We start from the raw sequence: 20,859 nt of genomic DNA, 5'->3' as shown, positions 1-20,859 counted from the left end.
AAAAATAAATACCAGATGAGAAAATTACAGATGGAAATAGATAACACAAAAGTCAATAAAGAACGGAGAAACAATAGAAATGCTCTGGAGGAGGACTGAGCAGCATCCTGTCTTCCTGACATACAAACAGCAAATTAGAGAGGTCTTAATTGTCTGTGGGTTGGGAAGGAGGGAGAGCTGTGACATGAAATGAGCGACGGCTAGGCAGGTTTCATCCACAGTATTGAAGCGTCTTGTTTACCGAGATCCTTATGTGCCAGCGAGAAAGTAGGCACTGCACTGGTGAGATACAGACCTTTGATCAGGTTCTTGAGCCCTGAGGGCATTGGAGCAATTAGAAGAAGGTAAGATGCCGGAGCAGTCTCTTAAGGTGCTTGTGTCTAGGAGCACTTTGCAGCGATACAGTTTCAGCTTGATATATGGTGCTATCAAGTGAATATACTGCAGTGAATTCAGAGCATTATTAATATATATCAGTGCAACATGATGCAAACCCACATATTTAAAGTTGTGATGCAAATGATAAAATCCTCTACATTTTTTTACAATTATTTATATTCCATATCATCTCCAAGAGCCAATACTTAAGGGAAGTGACTATGGATGAAGTTCTTATTTTAATGAGGTTTCAGATCATTAAATACTGGGCTCAGAATGGGGACCCTAGCTTAAAAAAAATGCACTCCCTCTCACAATCCCCATACTTGTATGGTTCCAATCGTGCTTTGGTGCATCCCTGCCTCTTGGCACACACAAGAAATGTTCGGAGTTGCCTTCTCAGTCAAACACTGACTAAGATGGTTAAGTATTGTAGCCAATAATGGTTTTAGTGAGTAATTCTAGTAATTTTCTATGTGTCAAGACACCACTGGAAGAACAACCCAGTGGAGACCCTAGCCTACTGGCACAGAGATCAGGGAGTAGCAATTGTAATGTTAGAACCCTATTAAATGTATCTTTAACTAGCTGAAAAAGTCTTGCCAATAGGTTTTCTCAACTCTGCAGTGGATTTCTGCTGTGGTTCATATATGGGGGATGCAATGGATTTTAGCTAATATCACTGGAGGAAGTGACAAGTGCCCAAACTACATTGACACTTATATCAGGGCTTCTGTTGGGAGCCTGTGGTTCAATCATGTTAAAGATCCATCAGATTCCATTCTCCCTGCTCGTTCCAGTGATGGAGCAAGTAAACACAATGAAAGCCAAATACAGTACAGACCAAAAGTTTGGACACACCTTCTTATTCAAAGAGTTTTCTGTATTTTCATGACTATGAAAATTGTAGATTCACACTGAAGGCATCTTTGTAGCACTTGATGGTTTTTGCAACTGCACTTGGGGACACTTTCAAAGTTTTCCCAATTTTTCAGACTGGCTGACCTTCATTTCTTAAAGTAATGATGGCCACTCGTTTTTCTTTACTTAGCTGCTTTTTTCTTGCCATTTTTTTCTTGCCATAATACAAATTCTAACAGTCTATTCAGTAGGACTATCAGCTCTGTATCCACCTGACTTCTGCACAAAACAACCGATGGCCCCAACCCCATTTATAAGGCAAGAAATCCTACTTATTAAACCTGACCGGGCACACCTGTGAAGTGAAAACCATTTCCGGTGACTACCTCTTGAAGCTCATCAAGAGAATGCCAAGAGTGTGCAAAGCAGTAATCAAAGCAAAAGGTGGCTACTTTGAAGAACCTAGAATATAAGACATATTTTCAGTTGTTTCACACTTTTCTGTTAAGTATAGAATTCCACATGTGTTAACTCATAGCTTTGATGCCTTCAGTGTGAATCTACAATTTTCATAGTCATGAAAATACAGAAAACTCTTTGAATAAGAAGGTGTGTCCAGACTTTTGGTCTGTACTGTATGTGACTACCCTTACACTGTTCCCTTACAATGACACTGCAGAGTAAATGTAATATTACACACAGAGGCATAACTTAGAGCTCCTCAATGCAAAGTCTGTAAGAGGATCCTTTACCTAAGAACTATTTATAATTTGGCAACCTTTGGCTCTTTCCAAGGGTACATAACATCTTCTGGTCCAAGGTCTACAGTGTTGACTCTTAGGGTCAGTGCACACAAAGTGTTTTGGCGCTGATTTTGATGCTGAATCCATCTCAAAATCAGCCTTCAAAAAAAGCCTTCCTATAGAGTTCTATTGGGAGGCTTTTTTTGGGGGCTGATTTTGAGGCAGATTCAGCGTCAAAATCAGCACCAAAAAACTCAGTGTGCACTGACCCTTATGTACCTCTCCTATGGGCTGCAGTATATGCTATAAATAGACGATTCGTGGGGATTCCACTTTTTGGGATTTCCATGTATTAAGATAATGGAGACCCCCTGCTCTCCTGTCAAGGGAATATGAAAACATGACCTACATACACGTGACTATCTCCACTGTAAATTGTAGGCTCTTGCAAGCATCACTTTCATTGATATTGTGTGAATTAAGGGTTTGTTTATTTATTACTGGATAAGGTGACATTTTGTCTATATATGACCCTTAGGATTTGTAAAGTGCTGCAGAATATATGTTGGCACTATATAAATAAAAATGTATTATTATTGTTCTAATTATGGAAACAAATGAGAGTGAATGGAAAGATCCACGCACATCTTACATATGTGCCATTAATTTCTCCTATGGGATTATCTCTTTAAAAGAGCAATCTGGCTAATAGTGATATACTACTATATGTTATGCCTAGCACATGACACAGAATTCAAAGAACTCTAAAGGGAGAATACCAATAATGGTCTGAACTAGACTTAACACAGTAATGGGTTACTTGTATTGCTCTATTAGTTACTGAGGTTAACCTCCTACTAGTGCCCCCATAATATTGCTAGCACCAAGGGTGTAACTTGAGGGGGTGCAGAGGGTTTAGGAGCTTTAGGGGGCCCATAAGCACTGGCATCAGTATTGAGACTGCAGTTTCTATCTGGCCCATAAGCCAAGGAGACCCACAGATTACCCTAAGCACACTAAGGTTGATTAAACTCCTTAGTACCCGTAACCATCACTATCAAGAATTCGCTGTAGGGATGAGGTAGGAGACCCCAGACAAAAAATTATCCAGTTACACCACTGGTGAGCACTATCACTGGGGGCCACAGGCGATTGCATTGGGGACCACATTTGGTCCCTGTGATATACATGCTTCAATGTGTCCAGAGCTGGAGTCATCTTGTCCAGCAAGTTCTTCAATTGGAGGTCTGCTCAATATGACCATAGAATGTAGCCATGACCTCTGATGGTTGACCATTTTTAAGATTTGGGTAAATATTGATTTATAAAATCCCACCTCTGCAGCTTTAAGCAGTATGCATTTCTTTGAAGAGAACATTTTTCTGACTCAAATGACCCCTTCCCAATTCTTCAGGAGAGCGGTGAAGACTCAGCCCTTAATAAGCAGTATGCAATTTTAATAATGTAAATGGAGAGAAAGTCTAATAGGGTTCTATGTATACAGATTTCAGCAAATATTTCTGACAGTACATACTTTAGGTGAATAGTCTGTCAGATATTTTAATTTCCCCCTGGAATATTCTATTACACAGTGTAGATTCTAGATACAATTTATATTTAGCTGGAGTTCTCCATAAGAGCAGCCACGTGTGCGGGATACTTGTGCGGACTGGAACGCTTCCACTTCGCAGCGCTGTAATGGGTGGAGTCAGGTCTTAATCATAGTTGACATTTTTACAATGAACACATTTGAATTCTGTATCCCGGAATAACTGAAATGTCAATACACATGTTGTATATCATATTCCAAATAACAGCAGGTACGTCTCGCTGAATATCATGATGAATTCCGAGTTCATTAACCATTGTTATATTTCCAACACGTTGGGGAGTATTTAGGAAGCAAACAAAGTACACAATTTCTACAGGAAACGTATACTGCTGTGAATGGATTTCTCCGGAATCTTTTACACTTGATTATAGTTGAGTCTTGGCTAAAAGGCACGTTCTGTGTTTGCTTACAAATTTAATGATATGTTTACCTGCAAACTTTCAGGACTCATTCACACGTGCTGGTTTTAGTCGCTTCAGCAATTTACCGAAGCAACAACGTTATATTGTTGCAAACAAGATTTAAAGGAAAGTGACGGGACACATTTATCAAGAGTGCCAAAAAAAACCTACACTGTAAATGCAATTTCCTAACTTGGAAGATACTTGATTTAGAAATACGCAGATACTTGCTTTCAGAAACAGTGCCCCACCTGTCCACAGGTTAGGTATGGTATTGAGGATGACCTCTATAATAACTACAATACCAGACACAATCCGGGGACAGATGCGGCTCCAGAAGGATGCAACTTTGTTTTTCTAATCCTGCATAACTCCTATTAATTTAATGTAGCTCTCTCACCACATCTGCCAGGTCTAAGGGTCTCTATTCATTATAATTCATTGATTTGAGTTCTTATTGTCTATGTTGTGAATCCTCTATAGAATAACTACCACAGTCTCCATTTTGTATTGGTTTTGTATACATTTCTTAGTTATGAAACAAATTTCTTTTCATATACTGCACTGCTTTACCCATTCTCAATATTTTGAATTTCCCAATGGAGGTACTATTAAAGGATTATCTTATCTTATATCCTCTATACATTTAGGCTAAAGCCCCTTGTTGCTTGACAGCTGCCTTTTTGTTAGAGACTTCCTTTGTTAAAGAATTCCTTTTGCCGTCATATGAATGGCTACAAAAGGAATGGGATATATTCTCCCTTCTCCCTTCCACTTAATCCATTCCTGGCATTTGCGCAAAAATCTGCAACAAAAAAGCTGCTTTTCCACAATGTGGGGCCTTAGGCTAAAGGACACATTTTGAATCTTTAAACATGGTGTCTGCTCAGGCTACATTTGCTTCGGAGTCTCCATCAGATGGTGGTGGATGAAAAAGTCCTGCACACACAGCTTTTTTTTGTCCACCGCCAATGGTGTAAGTACCAACGTGGCGGCTGCCACAGGGCCCACAACCTTAGGGGGCCGGTAGGCTGGTGCTGATTTTTTTTTTCTTTTTTAATAGGCCGCTACCTGCCGTAGTAACCCTTATTTACTTACCAATTCCCGCTCCTGCTTCCTTCTGTCCCATGCTTCCCATATCACGTCACTGGTGCCCCCTGGAGTGAAGAAGGGGAAGTGAAGGTGGTTGTGAGCATGAGCAGGGATGGATAAGTAAGGCCACGGGCCCGCAGTAAAGGTATTTCCCGCAACGCTTATCACAGAAAGTCCACAGGGTTTTCCTCTGCGATCTTCCTGATTCAATTATACCTATATGGAAAATGCCAGCGTTTCCATAGGTTTAATTGACATGCTGTGATTTACAAAAACACAACCTTTTTTGAAATCACAGCATGGCTGCTGCAGGCATATTTTTCTGCAGGTCTCACATTGCAGAAAAGCAGCTTTTTTTGTTGCGTTTTTTTGAGCCAAAGTCAAGAATAGCTACATAAAGGAATGGGAAATATATAAGAAGTTCTTAGACTTCTACCTTCTGCTCAATCCACTCATGGCTTTGGCTCAAAAAACCGCAACAAAAACTGCAACAAAAGAAGCTGCGTTTCTGCAACGTGGGGCCTTAGACACAAGGCATGTCTGTAAGACAATATTTGTCTTGTTTCTTCTCTTGCTTTGTCACTGCTTTTATAGAACTGCCAATATAAGGGCAATATTCAGATATTTTTTTAAGACTTCAGATATTTCTCACATCATGTCATCTCATTTATTATGTTGTTACAGTTGAGCGGTAAAATAATAAAGACGTGAAGAAGAAAATGGTGTGACAAAAAAATTGCTAGTCAAGTATTTTTGTTTAGAATTGACACATTTTTACAAATCCTTTTCTCCTTTTTTCTACGCGATATTATTTAGAAGCTCAGTAAATATATCTAAGTTTAGAATCCTAATAAGAAGAAATGACTGAATCTGAACTTTATTGAACCTCTTATTGGTACATACAGTAATTTGTGCAATGGTAGTTGCCATAGACGGAATAGCGTTGTACAATCCTGAAAGCGGGATATTAAGGCAATTTCCAAATTTACCAAAATTCACCAAAATATTTATTAATAAGTGCATTGATAGAAACCGCCAAAAAGCATAGAGACTGGATTAGAAAAGCCATTTCCAGAAACGTACATCAATTTCTCAACCCATTTACCTTTCCAATCTATCGATTTGGACAATTTTAAAACAATTGAAATCTGAAATTGTACATGTTAATGACGCTGAAACACTTTAGACTAAATTTTATAAAAATGGATGATTTTAGCTATATTGAATGTTCATCGGATGAAATTTAACAATAAATAGCTGTTGTGATGACACCATCATCATCATCCTCATCATCTTCTGGAAGGAGCTCAGTTGTGTTGCAAAGTTTTGTCCAGTCTGGATTTAAGAACATTCCTTTAAAAAACTAATTTCTTATACATCCTGCTAAGAGCATTCCCACTCTTGGTGTTATTGGACATATCTATGAAATATTGGACACCAATATGTATGGGCTCATCTGCAAACAGTTATTCACTAGATGATCATTTGTTCAATGATTGTTCAATATCTCCCTACTGCTATCTATTCATCTATCTACTTTAGGTTCATTTGGTTTTATGTTATCCTTCGGTTAAAGCAATGTTATGTTATGTCACTAAATATCTGAGAAACCTATGTGATCCCGCTGAGAAACTTTATAGGTATCCACACACATGAGACCTAGAGTTTAGCTTACACACAATAACTGGGGTACGTTGTAAAATGTTTAGTGTTCAGGCCATTATCCTTTCCTGTAACCTTCATGCCTATGCACCAGTCTAGAAGTGTCAGTACAATAGTTACATAGTTGTCATCTTAATAGCAAAGGTTTTCATACTGCCGCTGTTTTCACAATTTTATCATTATTTATGGCTATATTTTCAAGGGACGAGAAGACCCTAAGCGTGTTCTAGAAAAATGATACATCTGCAAAATGTTCAAGTCCCTGTATAATAGTGACCTCATATTGAGATGTCATATATGATCTATCTTCACGGAAGTGTAATATGAATAGGACTGGATCACCTCTGGACGCATATAGATCCAGAGGCATAAATGGATGTAAAAGCTGTACTGGATCTGACCATCACGGCAATAATATTACATTGAACTGTGTGGGATATAAGTCTATGATAACAATAAAGTATTCATATATACAGTATAGCATTATAACATGACTATTTCATTAACATTGCCCTCTTTCGTACAGTGGGAGTAGGACATATGTTTTTCTGATATACTGTAGTACCAAAGTATCATTACATTTGCCGACCATATCCCTAACCTTCTTTGACCTCCACTCCCTCAGTCTTGTAACAAATGTACGTGAACAGTCTACAGTGTTCCAATCCCAGCCATACGTGTTTTTATGGATGCATTTTTATATTACGATCTATTCTATATTTAGCAAGATACTAAATAAAATATACATAAAAGCCATTCTGTTTTTGGATTATGACGGGATTGAATATCTAATGCCATAAATGGTTGACACAGGTTATCCAGGTCACAACCCTCAAAGATTTTTCTGTAGGCACCAGCAAGAAAACAAGACGGTATTCGATGAATGAGATTGTGTCTTCTTTTATCAAGCTGCCAGTTCACAAACACATATATTACATACTGTAGGAACGTCTTTATAAAAAACTGGGATGATACTATATTAAATTTATGATGGAAGGGGAGACTTACAGACCTGAAGAATTCCTATATTATTTATTACAGCTGACTGTGTCTTTGCTATCATTGCATGGGGAGAAGTATGGTACTATATTAGCGGCTGATAAGTTTATTCGGCGGTGCTATTATTTCTATATGATAAATATGCTTCTCTGTGAAAAGAATACTATGGCTGAGATAAAGATTACTTGAAGATGTTAGAATTCTGTGCTGAAGTTTTGCTAAGGCCGGTATATGAGATTACAGTACATGTTGGAAATTTTGATAAAAACTTTTGGCTAAAGCCCCACGTTGCAGAAACGTTCCACTGTGGAAAAAAAAACGCTGTGTGTTACAGTACCAGCAAAGTGAATGAGATTCTGGATAATCCCATCCATACACTGCAGAAAAAAATGCTGCAGAAAAACTGCGTTTTCGAAAATGTTCTTATTTTTGAAAAACGAAGCATGCCAACTATTCCTGCGGAAATGCTGGCGGTTTCCCTATAAATTTAATAAGGAGAGAAAATCTGCAGAGAAAAACACAGCAAAAACACAATGAAATAAGATGCGGAAAGAAAAGCGTTTCCGCTGCGTTTTTTGCGCTGCGTTTTTTCCGCAGTGTTTTTTAGCTGTATCCCGCACACAGGGCCTTAGCCTTAGTCTGCTAATGCAAGGACTTGTCCTAGAGCTGTTGGTCCTTAGTGATGAGTACTGTAGCACTATGACTAGACTGATGCAAAAGAAAGACATTTTTCCCCAAAACTGAGGACTATTGGCTTTTACAGTACCTCATGGGGTATTGCCTTCCTCCGGTTCAACATTACAGGACAATAGGCTAAACAGAATGAGCATATATCTTTTCAGCCTTACAAAAGGTTACTACATAGCAATAATGATACCTGGTACAGTAATAATGCCATTATTATGGATATTGGGCACTGTCTTCCAGTTTTGTCATTTGGCCATAGCTATAGACATTATAGTTCATTTAGGCTCAGACTAAGTAATCCCTTAAACTTTCAGTGATCTGAGCCACGCACCAATGAGGGTAATAAGGTGCCCGATTCCACTTTGGGAGATATGACACTCACTTTAATCACCAATAATGGTGCCAAATAGCTATAATAAACCTACCATCAGCATGTGTGTGGTCAGCATAAATACCACCTACAATGCATTTATTACATAGTCATAATCAATCTCATACATATCAGCGTCCTACTGACTCCTTCCTCCTTCCCTTGAACATTGTAAACCCTCATGGGCAGGATTTTCTCTCTGTACCAGTCTGCCATTCATTTTTTAAGCTATGCATTTAAAGGGGTATCCCAGACATAGCAACTGCAAGTTATCCCCTATGCAAAGGGTAAGGGATGATTTGCTGATTAGTGAAATCCGACTGCTGGGACCACCACCAATCAATGGGATGGCCAGAGATAGCCAAAACACTGCACTGGGAGCACCATTGAAATGAATGGACTGGTGCACACTCTATGTCCTGCCATTTGATTCAAAATTGTGGTGCAAAGCAACCTAGTTTTTGTGATTGGTGGGGTTCCCTAACAATCAGCAAATTACCTGCTGTTAGAGGAATACCCCTTTAAATCCTTTTCATGTTCACACTGTCCTGACAAAATAGATAAATGTAATAACAATTTTTATGATTTATTTTTATGATGTATAGCTGGCTGTTTTCCTCTGGAGGACCCATAGATCCCTGTTCACCTTTCTATGTATCATCAGAGGAAAACCATTCTTGCAAACAGACAGGGTCCCTCGCCTTTCTTTGTACAGTACAGGTGCTATCCTGCACAATCCATACTTACTGTAGATAAAAGACACAGCAGAGTTTCTGCTTGTGCGTCTACTAACCAATAGATCTTTCTATCCATGGGCAGAGAGTCTTATGTGCAGTGCTGTATATATTAGCTTTCTATGGTATAGTCATTTATATAGTAATAGGTAATCACATTATACCGTACACTATAATCCATTGATATTTACATATGTACGCTAGTATCTTTATGTATCTACACACTACACATTGTTGCTTCATTGAGCAGGAACGTACTCACAGAGAGCTAGACACATCACGTTCACCAGACACGGTCACACGTTTTCCCAATGATATGGTAGAGCAACTACAAAGAATTTGGGCATACGCATCCATGGTTTTACAATACACACATATTATATATTCAAGGGTCTGCGATGACATTCCCAGCGCTAACACTCTTGCTAGGATTGCAATAACAGGATTGATTGACAGCTATCCTCTAAGGCTGAACCACCCCATAAACAATTAATAAAAAGCAAACAGCAACTTAGTCCATCACCCTTATATATCCTTCTTTGTCTCCATAGATATGTAATAAATTCAGAAAAAAAACAGAATTCACAATGTATACAGTAGCTGTCCTCTAAATGCATAAACCTTGAACACAACACGAAAAAAAAGCCTACATCATGAACAAATGTGTGCTCCTCCAAGGATTGACATAACCAAGTCCATATATCTGTGCACAGTAGGTTTCCTTCTATAATCTCAGCAGTAGCACAATGTGCTTTACAATAAACACACATAGGAGCACTACAGAACTGGAGAAGATTTCTATAAAGATGTAGCTACACGGAGAAGATTAGAACCCAACCAAGACGTGTATTATGCAGCAGTCACATATGGATGACAAGAAGTGTCTGCTGAGCAGATTAAGTTTTTATAGCCTGGCATAACATCATTTCATTAAGATCTCCTACTAGCCTCAGGACCACTAGAAATCATGATCTGCAGCCACCTTCATTGTAAAACATTCACCCCCAGTTGCACTAAATCAGCCAAGAGTGCAGTTTCAGGCCCTGTTCCCAATGAGTTATTAACACTGTTTTCTACAAGGACACGGACCTGTAAATAAAACACCAAAGTGAATCCTTGGCTTTCTGACCTCATCTAAAACCGCCTGTCCCATCTCACAGATAATATTGACACTGGAAGAGATTCAGTTGGGGATACCTACAGTATATAGGGGACCCAGAGTAGTACTACTTAGACATTTCAGAATATTTGGCGAATGCACTCATCCGGTTTTTTTTTAATAGACAAGCTATTAACCCATTATGGCTGTAAAATTCATCTTCAGCATAGATGTGTTCTTTGGCTTTCAGGGCAGCAGCCTACAACACCTAAACTCTGAACCACCATGTAATCCCTTGCTCTAGTCTTAACTTGCACACAAGGTGCTGCTGTATATCTGCTTGACAATGTCTTCTCAGTCATTCAATAAATCTGCCTGTACAAATGCTTCACTTGTGCCTTGTCTGCCGCTGCTATGTGTCTGGAAGACTGCATGCACCTGCTGTTACTATGCCTAGCTCAGTGTCTCCCATGGGAGAGACCAGAGGTGAGAGGCTAAAGCAGCAGAGAAGAGCACTTCATGACATTGCACTGTGAGACAACACAGGAGACAGCTAGATGGCATCCATAAAACTGGCACAATAATCTGCCAGCTCGGAGCAGCATACAAGATACCAACTCCTCCTTTGTAAGTGGTAGATAAGTTGAAAGAGGTCAAACTTACCAGAAGGAGGAAGGTGCAAGCTGAGGAAGCCACTGACCAGCAAGAAACATGCTGCTCCCATCCTGTTGTCCAGACTGGACTCCCCCAGCCATGAGCCCATTGCAGGATAGAAGTTGTGGTGTCACTGAATGTGAGCAAGTGAAGTGTCAACGTGGCAGATTTCAGAGTATTCCTCCATTCTGCAGTACATGGCAGCACCTCTTTTCTGCTGAATGATCCATATGGGTGCCCCTTAAGTGTCACCCTTTCAGCGGCAGCACCTGACTTTCCAAGAGTGAGAACAAGACCAGGAATGTCAGCAAATAAGCCAAGATCCACTTGCCAGAGAACACAAGGCACAGTTCTTGCTCTCTCTGTCCTCCTCTCTCCTGTATTGGCTTATGTGGGCTCCACAGCAATGCAGAGCAGTGAAAGGAGAATGAGCCAGTGAGCGAGAGAGAAAGGGACATGCAGACATAGGCTGGAAAAACACGGTCTGGATCACAGCTGGTTGGGTGGATTGGAGGAAACGCAACAGCTGGTTAAAGTGGCAGCTTCTGTGATGCTGATGGGAGGAAACAGGATTGCTGCAGCCGCAGGCATCCTAACCCCAGCTGCTGTCTGTCAGGGATGGAGGAGGGAGGGCTGTGCATTTAATGCACAAGGAGATTGAGATTTATGCAAGGGAGGACAGCAAGCAATTCCTTCACAGCAAGAAATGTGCAATGTTTATGCAAATGTTAGAAAAGGAACATCATTCTATGGCAGAAAGCTATCTCTGTGGACCACCGAGTGCTGGATTGGCCTTTTATCGCTAGAAAGCCAATAAAAATATAGTAAAATGAAATTCTCTGCTATTGTATGATAGGCTTGGAATGAAACGTTGTCAGGGGAGCAGCACTTTGGCTCTAGGAAATAAGGAGCATCACGGCGAGAGGTTTTACACAATATTACGGACTGTGATGTCACAATCAGCGCAACGAAATATCTGTAAATACACGAAAACCACACTGTGACACAACAGCATACATATGGTAATTTAGTGACACCCCCGTGGCTGCTGTACGGCTTATGAAGAGGAGACCCCATCACAGATTCTCCTAATTCTACTCTCATTGCAAGAGTATACAAGATAGAGATTGAGAACCTAGCTGAGGAAGGAAAGGACGGGGATCAAAATAAGGCTTTTTATTCTGGCCCAGGATGAGCAAATCTGCTGGTCTAAAACTGTACTAAAAGGGGGACTTCATTTTATCTCTTGTCTCTATGTGTGTCCCTCATGTGACATGCTATAAATACAATACTGAAAGTTGTAGTACAGCTAAAGAATATGACAGATTGACAGATCGCCGGAGAATTTCCATATGAAGCAGACATTTATTCTATTGAGATGTAATAGGAGAAGGGCAAGTTCACATCTGCACCCGGTCTCTGCTTTGTGGGTTTCCGTCTTCTGCCGACAGGAGACGGAGACCCAGCAGTCAGTGTCCGCCCATGAGCTTCTTCTGGTCTCCGCGGCAAAACCGTTTTTTAAATTTTTTTTATCTAGACACAAAGTCCTGCATGTCCGACTTTGTGTCCAGGCAGAAGATGGAAACCTGAAAGCGGAGACCAGGCGCAGGTGTGAACCCACCCTAAAGTGGTATTTATTTTCATATCTGCTATATGTTGTCTATGTTGTGTGGTCCACCTGCCAGCATACCCATACACATCTGTGCGTTTTATAATGCATTTTATAATGCCCAGTGTCAATCCTCATCATAAACTTTAAAAGAAGAGAAAGTAGCATTACTTATGGAGGGAGTGAATGTGACCGGTAGACAGAGATGGACTAGTTTATCTATCTAACTGTATATGATTCAGTACCAAAGCAAAGATCTGGTCTGTGGATTATATGAATTATCCAGGACAGTGTCCATACTGAAGTGGCACTTTGCCCATACAATACCACCATTTACATAATAGTATGAAGCCACATAACACACGTACAATAGTGCCCAGTAATGTAGAAGTAGTAGGACTCTAATAGAAGTTACACAATAGTTGTCAAATGATCTATGCCTAGCTGACACTTTGGCTTTACCATTGAGCCTACAATAAGCTCTGGCTCCCAGTCACCTATAATACAGATCTGACATTTGTTACTTGGTAACAGTACCAGTTTCTATTATTTGAGGGGGCTCAGCCTGCAGATCTTCCATAGTCCTGTTCAGCACTTCTTTGATGGAAGCCTTGCTGACAACAGTAAGGATATATCACTGTATGCCTAAGCTGGAGATGATGCAAGTAATCCACAAACCCTTTGCCGAACATTTGACCACATTTCACTCAGAAGTGTCCGTACAGTACAATATTGTCAGCACCTATATAACAGTGCCAGTAATATCAGAAAGAGCATCACAATAGTGTATATCATAGTTAAAAGACAATACATTAGTAGCAACTGCAATAGTTACTATGGCAAAGTGTCAGATCTAGTAATGTTCACTGAGTAGTTCTGCCACAATGCATTGTTCATATGGAAGTTATAGTACTATTGGTATCCCTATAATGGTGCCAATAATACGCCATTGTGGTGCCCATAGTATACTTAAATGTTCCTATCATATAGACCAGGGGTAGGGAACCTCGGCTCTCCAGCTGTTGCAAAACTACAACTCAACAGCATGCATCTCTGCTGTTCTTGGAACTCCCATGGAAGTGAGTGGAGCATGCTGGGAGTTGTAGTTACACAGCAGCTGGAGAGCCAAGGTTCCCTACCTCTGATATAGACCTTGCTCTCCTAGACTGCACAGATATTTTCCCCTCTCTCTGCAGATATTACTGCAAGATGGATATGCAAATGTTCCTAAATGAAGAGACATGGGCCAAGCCTTATGAATCCCGAGTTCAGATTAATAATGTTGCCAAAAATGATAAGAATTCAACTGCAAACATTGAATAGTTTGAGAAGGACATGCTATTTTCTTTCCTTGCTTGGATAGGTTTTATAGACCAAATTTCACCAGAATAGACCATACTGTGCCATTGAGAAATCTAGACCCATCTGAGCATATTGATCTTATTCGGAGGTCTAGTGATTATTTGCCTTTCTGTTTCCTTTAGACATCAATGGTGCTTGAACTGGTTGCCTCCTGTTATAGTCCATCCATGCTAAAGACCGGTGAGTTGTGAGTTCAGAGACTTTAGTTGGATACTAGTGGAATATTTCACTGCAATTTGCTTGACTGTGCTCCACCTATTCATCCGAGTGATGCTTGACATCCTTTCATTGACAAGTTGTTTCTGTTCACAGGATCAGCTGCTGTAGATGTTTTATCTCGATCGTACAATTCTCTTATACGTGTGTCACTATTGTACAAAAACCCTGCAAGGATGGAAGTTTTTGAGTACTGGCCCCAGATAGTCTCCTTCTACTGACCATACCTCACTTCAAGATGCTCAGAACTCAATGTTCCCATTGTAATGTGGATTCACACTGGACCTGATTTACGGAAAACTTGTAACTTGATTTTATTCAGTGTCTTGTAACTACAATACTTCAATCGTGAAAAGTCTCTTATATAGTTGCCATTTTCTTCATATGCACAAGTATATTTTTTCATGATGAAAATCTGAGACCACGTCTTGTGGTTGTAAAGCTGCATTTTTTTATTCACAGGTTTTGCTTTGGTTTTGAGTGGCTTCAATGGAATGGAAATAATAAAGGAGTTCCATATACCTCACCTAAATCCACTCCTGGCTTTGGATAAAAAAAAAAAAAAACACAACAGAATCTGCAACAAAACTACTAGCTTTTCTGCAATGTGTTGCCTCGACTAATGCGGAAACATAGTGGAAAAAAATTGCATTTTACAGTCCCAGCAAAGTGTATGATATTTCATTTATTCTAATCTTCACATGGCACAATAAAAAAAAATTGCAGAAATGCAGGAGTTTTAACCCCTTAGCGACCCTTGACGTAACTGTACGTCATGGGTCGCATGGGGATGTATGGAGCGAGCTCACACGCTGAGCTCGCTCCATACACGGCAGATGCCGGCTGTATAATACAGCCAGGACCTGCCAATAACAGCAGCGGTCGGTGCCCGAGCCGATCGCTGCTGTTAACCCTTTACACACTGCGGTCAAACGCGACCGCAGCGTGTAAACAGTGCAGGCGGCATGGGCGCCGCCATGTTTCCCCGATCGCCGCCCTCCTGAACGTCACATGAGGGCGGTGATCGGTTGCTATGACAGCCGGAAGCCTATTGAAGGCTTCCAGGCTTGTCTCTGCACTAGATCTATTAGACGATGCCAGAGGCCTCGTCTAATAGAAGTGCTGCGATTTTCCTATTCACTGCAATACTGTAGTATTGCAGTGAATAGTATGAGCGATCAGACCCCCTAGGTTTCAAGGTACCTAAGGGGTCTGATCATAAATGTATAACAAGAAAAAAAAAGTTTTTAAAAGTATTAAAAAAATAAAAAAAATATAAAAGTTCAAATCACCCCCCTTTCCCTAGATTAGCTATAAAAGTAATTAAAGAACATTAAACATAAACATATTAGGTATCCCCGCGCTCCAAAATGCCCGAACTATTAGAATATTAAAACATTTATCCCGTACTGCGAACGGCGTAGCGGCAAAAAAAATAAAAACAGCCAAAAAGCGTTTTTTTCAACACTTTGCCTCCTATAAAAAATTGAATAAAAAGTGATCAAACCATCAGATCTTTCCCCAAATGGTATCAATAGAAACGTCATCTTGTCCCGCATAAAAAGACACCACAACCAGCTCCATACATGGAAATATGAAAAAGTTACAGGTGTTAGAACATGATGACACAAATTTTTTTTTCTATTTTGCAAAGTTTATCATTTTTTTAAAAGTATCAAAACATTTCAAATACTATATAAATTTGGTATCACCGCGTTCGTACTGACACGTAGAACACAGGTAACATGTCATTTGTACCAAACAGTGAACGCTGTAAAAATTAAACCCATAAGAAAATGGCGCAAATGCATTTTTTCTCCAATTGCACCTCATTCTGAATTTTTTTCCAGCTTCCCAGTACATTGCACAGCATATTGAATGGTGCCATTACAAAGTACAATTTGTCCCGCAAACAATAAGCCATCATGTGACTCTGTGAACTGAAAAATGAAAAAGTTATGGCTCTTGAAATGTGAGGAGGGAAAAACGAAAATGCGAAACCAAAAAATGGCCTGGTCCTTAAGGGGTTAAAATGTGTTTAAGGCTAAGGCCCCACATTGCGGAAACGCAGCTTCTTATGTTGCAGATTTTGCTGCGGTTTTTTGAGTCAAAGCCAAGACTGGCTACAGAGTGAATGGGGAATCTATAGGAAGTTCTTATACGTCTCCCTTCTGCTCAATCCACCCCTGGCTTTGGCTCAAAAATAGGCAATAAAATGTACAACAAAAGAAGCTGCGTTTCCGCAATGTGGGGCCTTAGCCTAAGGCTGAGGCCCCACATAGAGAGCCGCAGCCAAAAAGCTCTGCCTGAAAAACTACAATAGTAATGCATTGCGTTTTTCCCAAAGTACTTTTTCCTGCAGCGCTTTTCGCAGAAAGTCTGCAGAATTTTCCTCTGTAGACTTTCTTCTTCTTTACCGATATGGAAAATGCCAGCATCTCCATAGGTATGATTGACATGCTGCGATTTACAAAAACTCTTTCAACAAAAACTTTTTAAAATCGCAGCATGTTCACTGTCAATATTTTTCTGCATTGTGTGGATGGGATTAGCCAGAATCCTATCCACTTTGCAGGGACTGTAAAATGCTGCATTTTTTACTATGGCATTTTCATGGCAAAATAGAGATGTTTCTGCTTCATGGGGCCCCTAACCTTAGGCTAAGGCCCCATGTTGTGAAAATGCAGCTTTTTTGTTGCAGATTTTGTTGCAGTAATAATAAATTCTGCTCAATCCACTCCTGGTTTTGTTTAAAAAAAAACGCAGCAAAATCTGCAACAAAAAAGCTGTATTGCCACAGTATGGGGCCTCAGCCTTAGAAAAACACAGCAAATTTATTTTACCTGCGGAAATGCTGCGGGTTCCCCATAGCTTTACATGGAGAAGGCAAAAATTTTAAAAATGCAGTGGAGAAGCACTGAAAAATGTAATTTTTGCTGTGCTTTCTTTGCTACGTTTCTGCTGCACTTTTTTCCTTAGCATTTTTAGTTTTTTTTAAACTATGTGTGACCTTAGATTAATAGTGTGTAACTCTCTCTCAACACAGTTCCTTGGCTCCTGTGCAGTTTTTTATGTATTTTTCTTCTATATGGGTGTATGCACACTACGTAACGCCGGGCGTGTATGAGAGCCGTACACGCCGGCGTTACAGCAGGGCTGCCGAACACTTCCCATTCACTTCAATGGGAGCGCTCGTAAACGCCGCTGTTACGAGCGCTCCCATTGAAGTGAATGGGAAGTGTTCGGCAGTCTGCTGTAATGCCGGCGTGTACGGCTCTCATACACGCCCGGCGTTACGTAGTGTGCATGCACCCTATCACCAAGATATTTTGCAGAACTTTAAAGAGGACATTTCATCACTTGGGGCACATGCGGTTTTATATACCGCTAGAAAGCCGACAGCGCACTGAATTCAGCGCACTGTTGGCTTCCACGAATTGAGCCCCAGATGAGGATCTATCAGTGCTGGTACCATAGCTCCTACAGCCTATAGCGCTGTACTGTGAGAGCGGGGAGGAACGCCCCCCGAGTACTCGTCTATGGACGAGTACTGTGAGGAGATGGAGGAGGCGTTCCTCCCCCTCTCACAGTACAGCGCTATAGGCACTGCTGTGAGGAAGGGAGTTACTGACTGAATGTCAGGAACGCCCTTCTGATGGTGAAGAGCTACAGTACCGGTACCAATAGCTCTTCACTAGAGATGAGCGAACAGTGAAATATTTGAGATTCGATATTCGTTTCTAGTAGAGCCTCAATATTCGACTACTCGATCGAGCAGGCTCATCCTTGCTAGTCAGGAAAGCTGGCAGCTTACGAGGGAGCCGGCTCTCTTTCTCATAGGAATGAATTGACCAGCGTTGATTGGCTAGTGTACAGCATTCGGCCAATCAACACTGGTCCTGCTGGAGGCTCGTCTGTGAGGAGGCGGAGTCTAAAATCGGACCACAATGGAGACTGCTGTGGTCCGATCTTAGACTCTGCCTCCTCACAGACGAGCCTCCGGCAGAACCAGCATTGATTGGCCGAATGCTGTACACTGGCCAATCAACGCTGGTCTATTCATTTCTATGAGAAAAAGTAAGCTCCCTCATAACAGCAAGCTGCCAGCTCTCCTGACTAGCAAGGACGAGCCTGCTGCAGAACCAGTGTTGATTTGCCGAATGCTATACACTGTATAGCATTCGGCCAATCAATGCTGGCTCTGAATTGAATATTTACTGCGAATAGTTAGTAGTATTCGACTGAGTACAAATATTTTGAATACCGTAGTATTCGATCGAATATCTTCTTGATCGACTACCACTCACTCATCTCTACTCTTCACCTTGGGCACAGATCGGGAAAGCCGACATTGTCATCATTCACTGTATCTAGGACTCATAATCTAAAATCCCTTACAGCACAGGTCCCCAATTACTGGGTCGCAGACCAGTCCTGGACTGAGAATCACTTGGTACCTTGCCGTGCAGTGACCACTCCCAAGGAAAATGTGATTAAGATAGGCAGTCTGATGTACAATGATCACTTCCATGACTGTGCTTTTTACAGCACTTGCGCACTCAGACACATTTTTTTCTGTGTACCTTTCAAGTTTCTAGTGGCCATAAGCCACTACCTTTCTCAGAAATTTCTTCCTGACATCCCCCAACCTCCAGCCACTCATCCCCTTGCTGTTGGCCATGGGAAAACTGTCTTGGATGAAACTGGTTTATGGTTCAAAATAGATTGGGGACATCCTCTTATATTAACTACTGGTCCCACACTCCAAAAAGTGCCTTTTTGTATACTAAATGCGTCATTGTGAGGTCCTCAGAAGGTTAACATATGACGAAGGATCAGCCTCCTAAAAAATTGGATCCAAATGCAAAGTCTCACCACCATTTTGCTGAGCTTACTTTGGAGGTTCTGCATGGGATCTTTTCTAGACCTTATTGCCACCAACAGGAAAGTCACCACCCACCCAGTTATATACAGCTTATCAAAACAAATTAAAGTACATACAGGTGGGAATAAAAAGGTGGTGCATGTATAGCAAACACCGCCCTCCTGGCAGTACAGAGACTAAATAGTATATCAGACATCAAAACTAACAGCATTGACTGCTTGGGAATGGAGGAGGCTAGAGAAAAAATCCAGCTGTGCCGGAATCAGTGGAGAAGCACCTCCTAAGTAATGTAAAGAGCTGGACCTATTGGGGGTGGTGAAAAGTCATCATTAAATGCCAGAAAACATGCCCCTTGGACAGCATCATCTAGATTATGTGCCCACATATCAATTTCAGAAAATCCCATTATCTACAGAACAGATGTAAACAGTCATACAAATCTTATGACTTTTACAACCGCTCATATATTCACCCACCTAATAATAACACTTTTATGTTTCTGCTCCTCCCTTACCTATTTTTTTCATTCCAAACTTTAAGGTTAAGACCATTGTCTCCCAAATCATTTGTGTGCCAGATAACTTCTTTCAGCTAAGGCCTCACATTGTGGAAACGCAGCTTTTTTTGTTGCAGATTTTATTGTGGTTTTTTGAGCCTAAGCCAACAATAGCTACAAAAGGAATGGGACATATATAGGAAGCTCTTCTACTTCTACCTTCTGCTCAACCCACTCTTAGCTTTGGTTTAAAAAATTGCAACAAAATTTGCAATAAAAAAAAGTTGCTTTTCCGCAATGGGGGGCCTTAACCTTAAAAGGGTTGGCCCATGAAAAATACCTAATAACTACAGATGAGCAAGTAGTATTCGATTGAGTAGGTATTCAAAATACTCGTACTAGTTCGAATACTATCGCTATTCGCAGTAAAGATTCCATTCAGAACCAGCGTTGATTTGCCGAATGCTATACACTGTATAACATTCGGCAAATCAACGCTGGTTTTGCAGCAGGCTCGTCCTTCCTAGTTGGGAGAGCTGGCAGCTTGATGTTACGAGGGAGCTGACTTTTTCTCATAGGAATGCATTGACCAGCGTTGACTGGCCAGTTTACAGCATTCGGACAATCAAGGCTGGTTCTGCCGGAGGCTCATCTGTGAGGAGGCAGAGTTTAAGATCGGACCACAGCAGTCTCCATTGTGGTCCGATCTTAGACTCCACCTCCTCACAATTGAGCCTTCGGCAGAACCAGCGTTGTTTGACCGAATGCTGTACACTGGCCAATCAACACTGGTCAATGCATTCCTATGAGAAAAAGTCAGCTCCCTCATAACATCAAGCTGCCAGCTCTCCCCACTAGGAAGGACGAGCCTGCTGCAGAACCAGCGTTGATTTGCTGAATGCTATACAGTGTATAGCATTCGGCCAATCAATAGTGGTTCTGCAGGACGAGTAAGGGCCGGTTCACATTAGTGCTTGCCTCCAGTCCGGAAGGAGTCCA

At 40.9% G+C, this 20,859-nt stretch overlaps 1 protein-coding gene across 1 annotated transcript in view; it reads right to left on the bottom strand.

Moving 5' to 3' along the window:
• Positions 1-11,714, bottom strand: part of UNC5A (unc-5 netrin receptor A) — a 319,041-nt gene extending 307,327 nt beyond the window's left edge. Inside the window, exon 1 of the mRNA XM_075274664.1 lies at positions 11,302-11,714. Within this exon, the coding sequence (XP_075130765.1) occupies positions 11,302-11,401 (100 nt within the window). The 5' untranslated portion in view covers positions 11,402-11,714. The remainder of the gene's footprint in view (positions 1-11,301) is intronic.
• Positions 11,715-20,859: the final 9,145 nt, after the last annotated feature.

Source organism: Leptodactylus fuscus, chromosome 5, assembly GCF_031893055.1.
Source record: "Leptodactylus fuscus isolate aLepFus1 chromosome 5, aLepFus1.hap2, whole genome shotgun sequence".
NCBI lineage: Eukaryota > Metazoa > Chordata > Amphibia > Anura > Leptodactylidae > Leptodactylus > Leptodactylus fuscus.
Note: the sequence above shows the minus strand (reverse complement) of the source record. Positions and strands in the feature narration are given on the sequence as shown.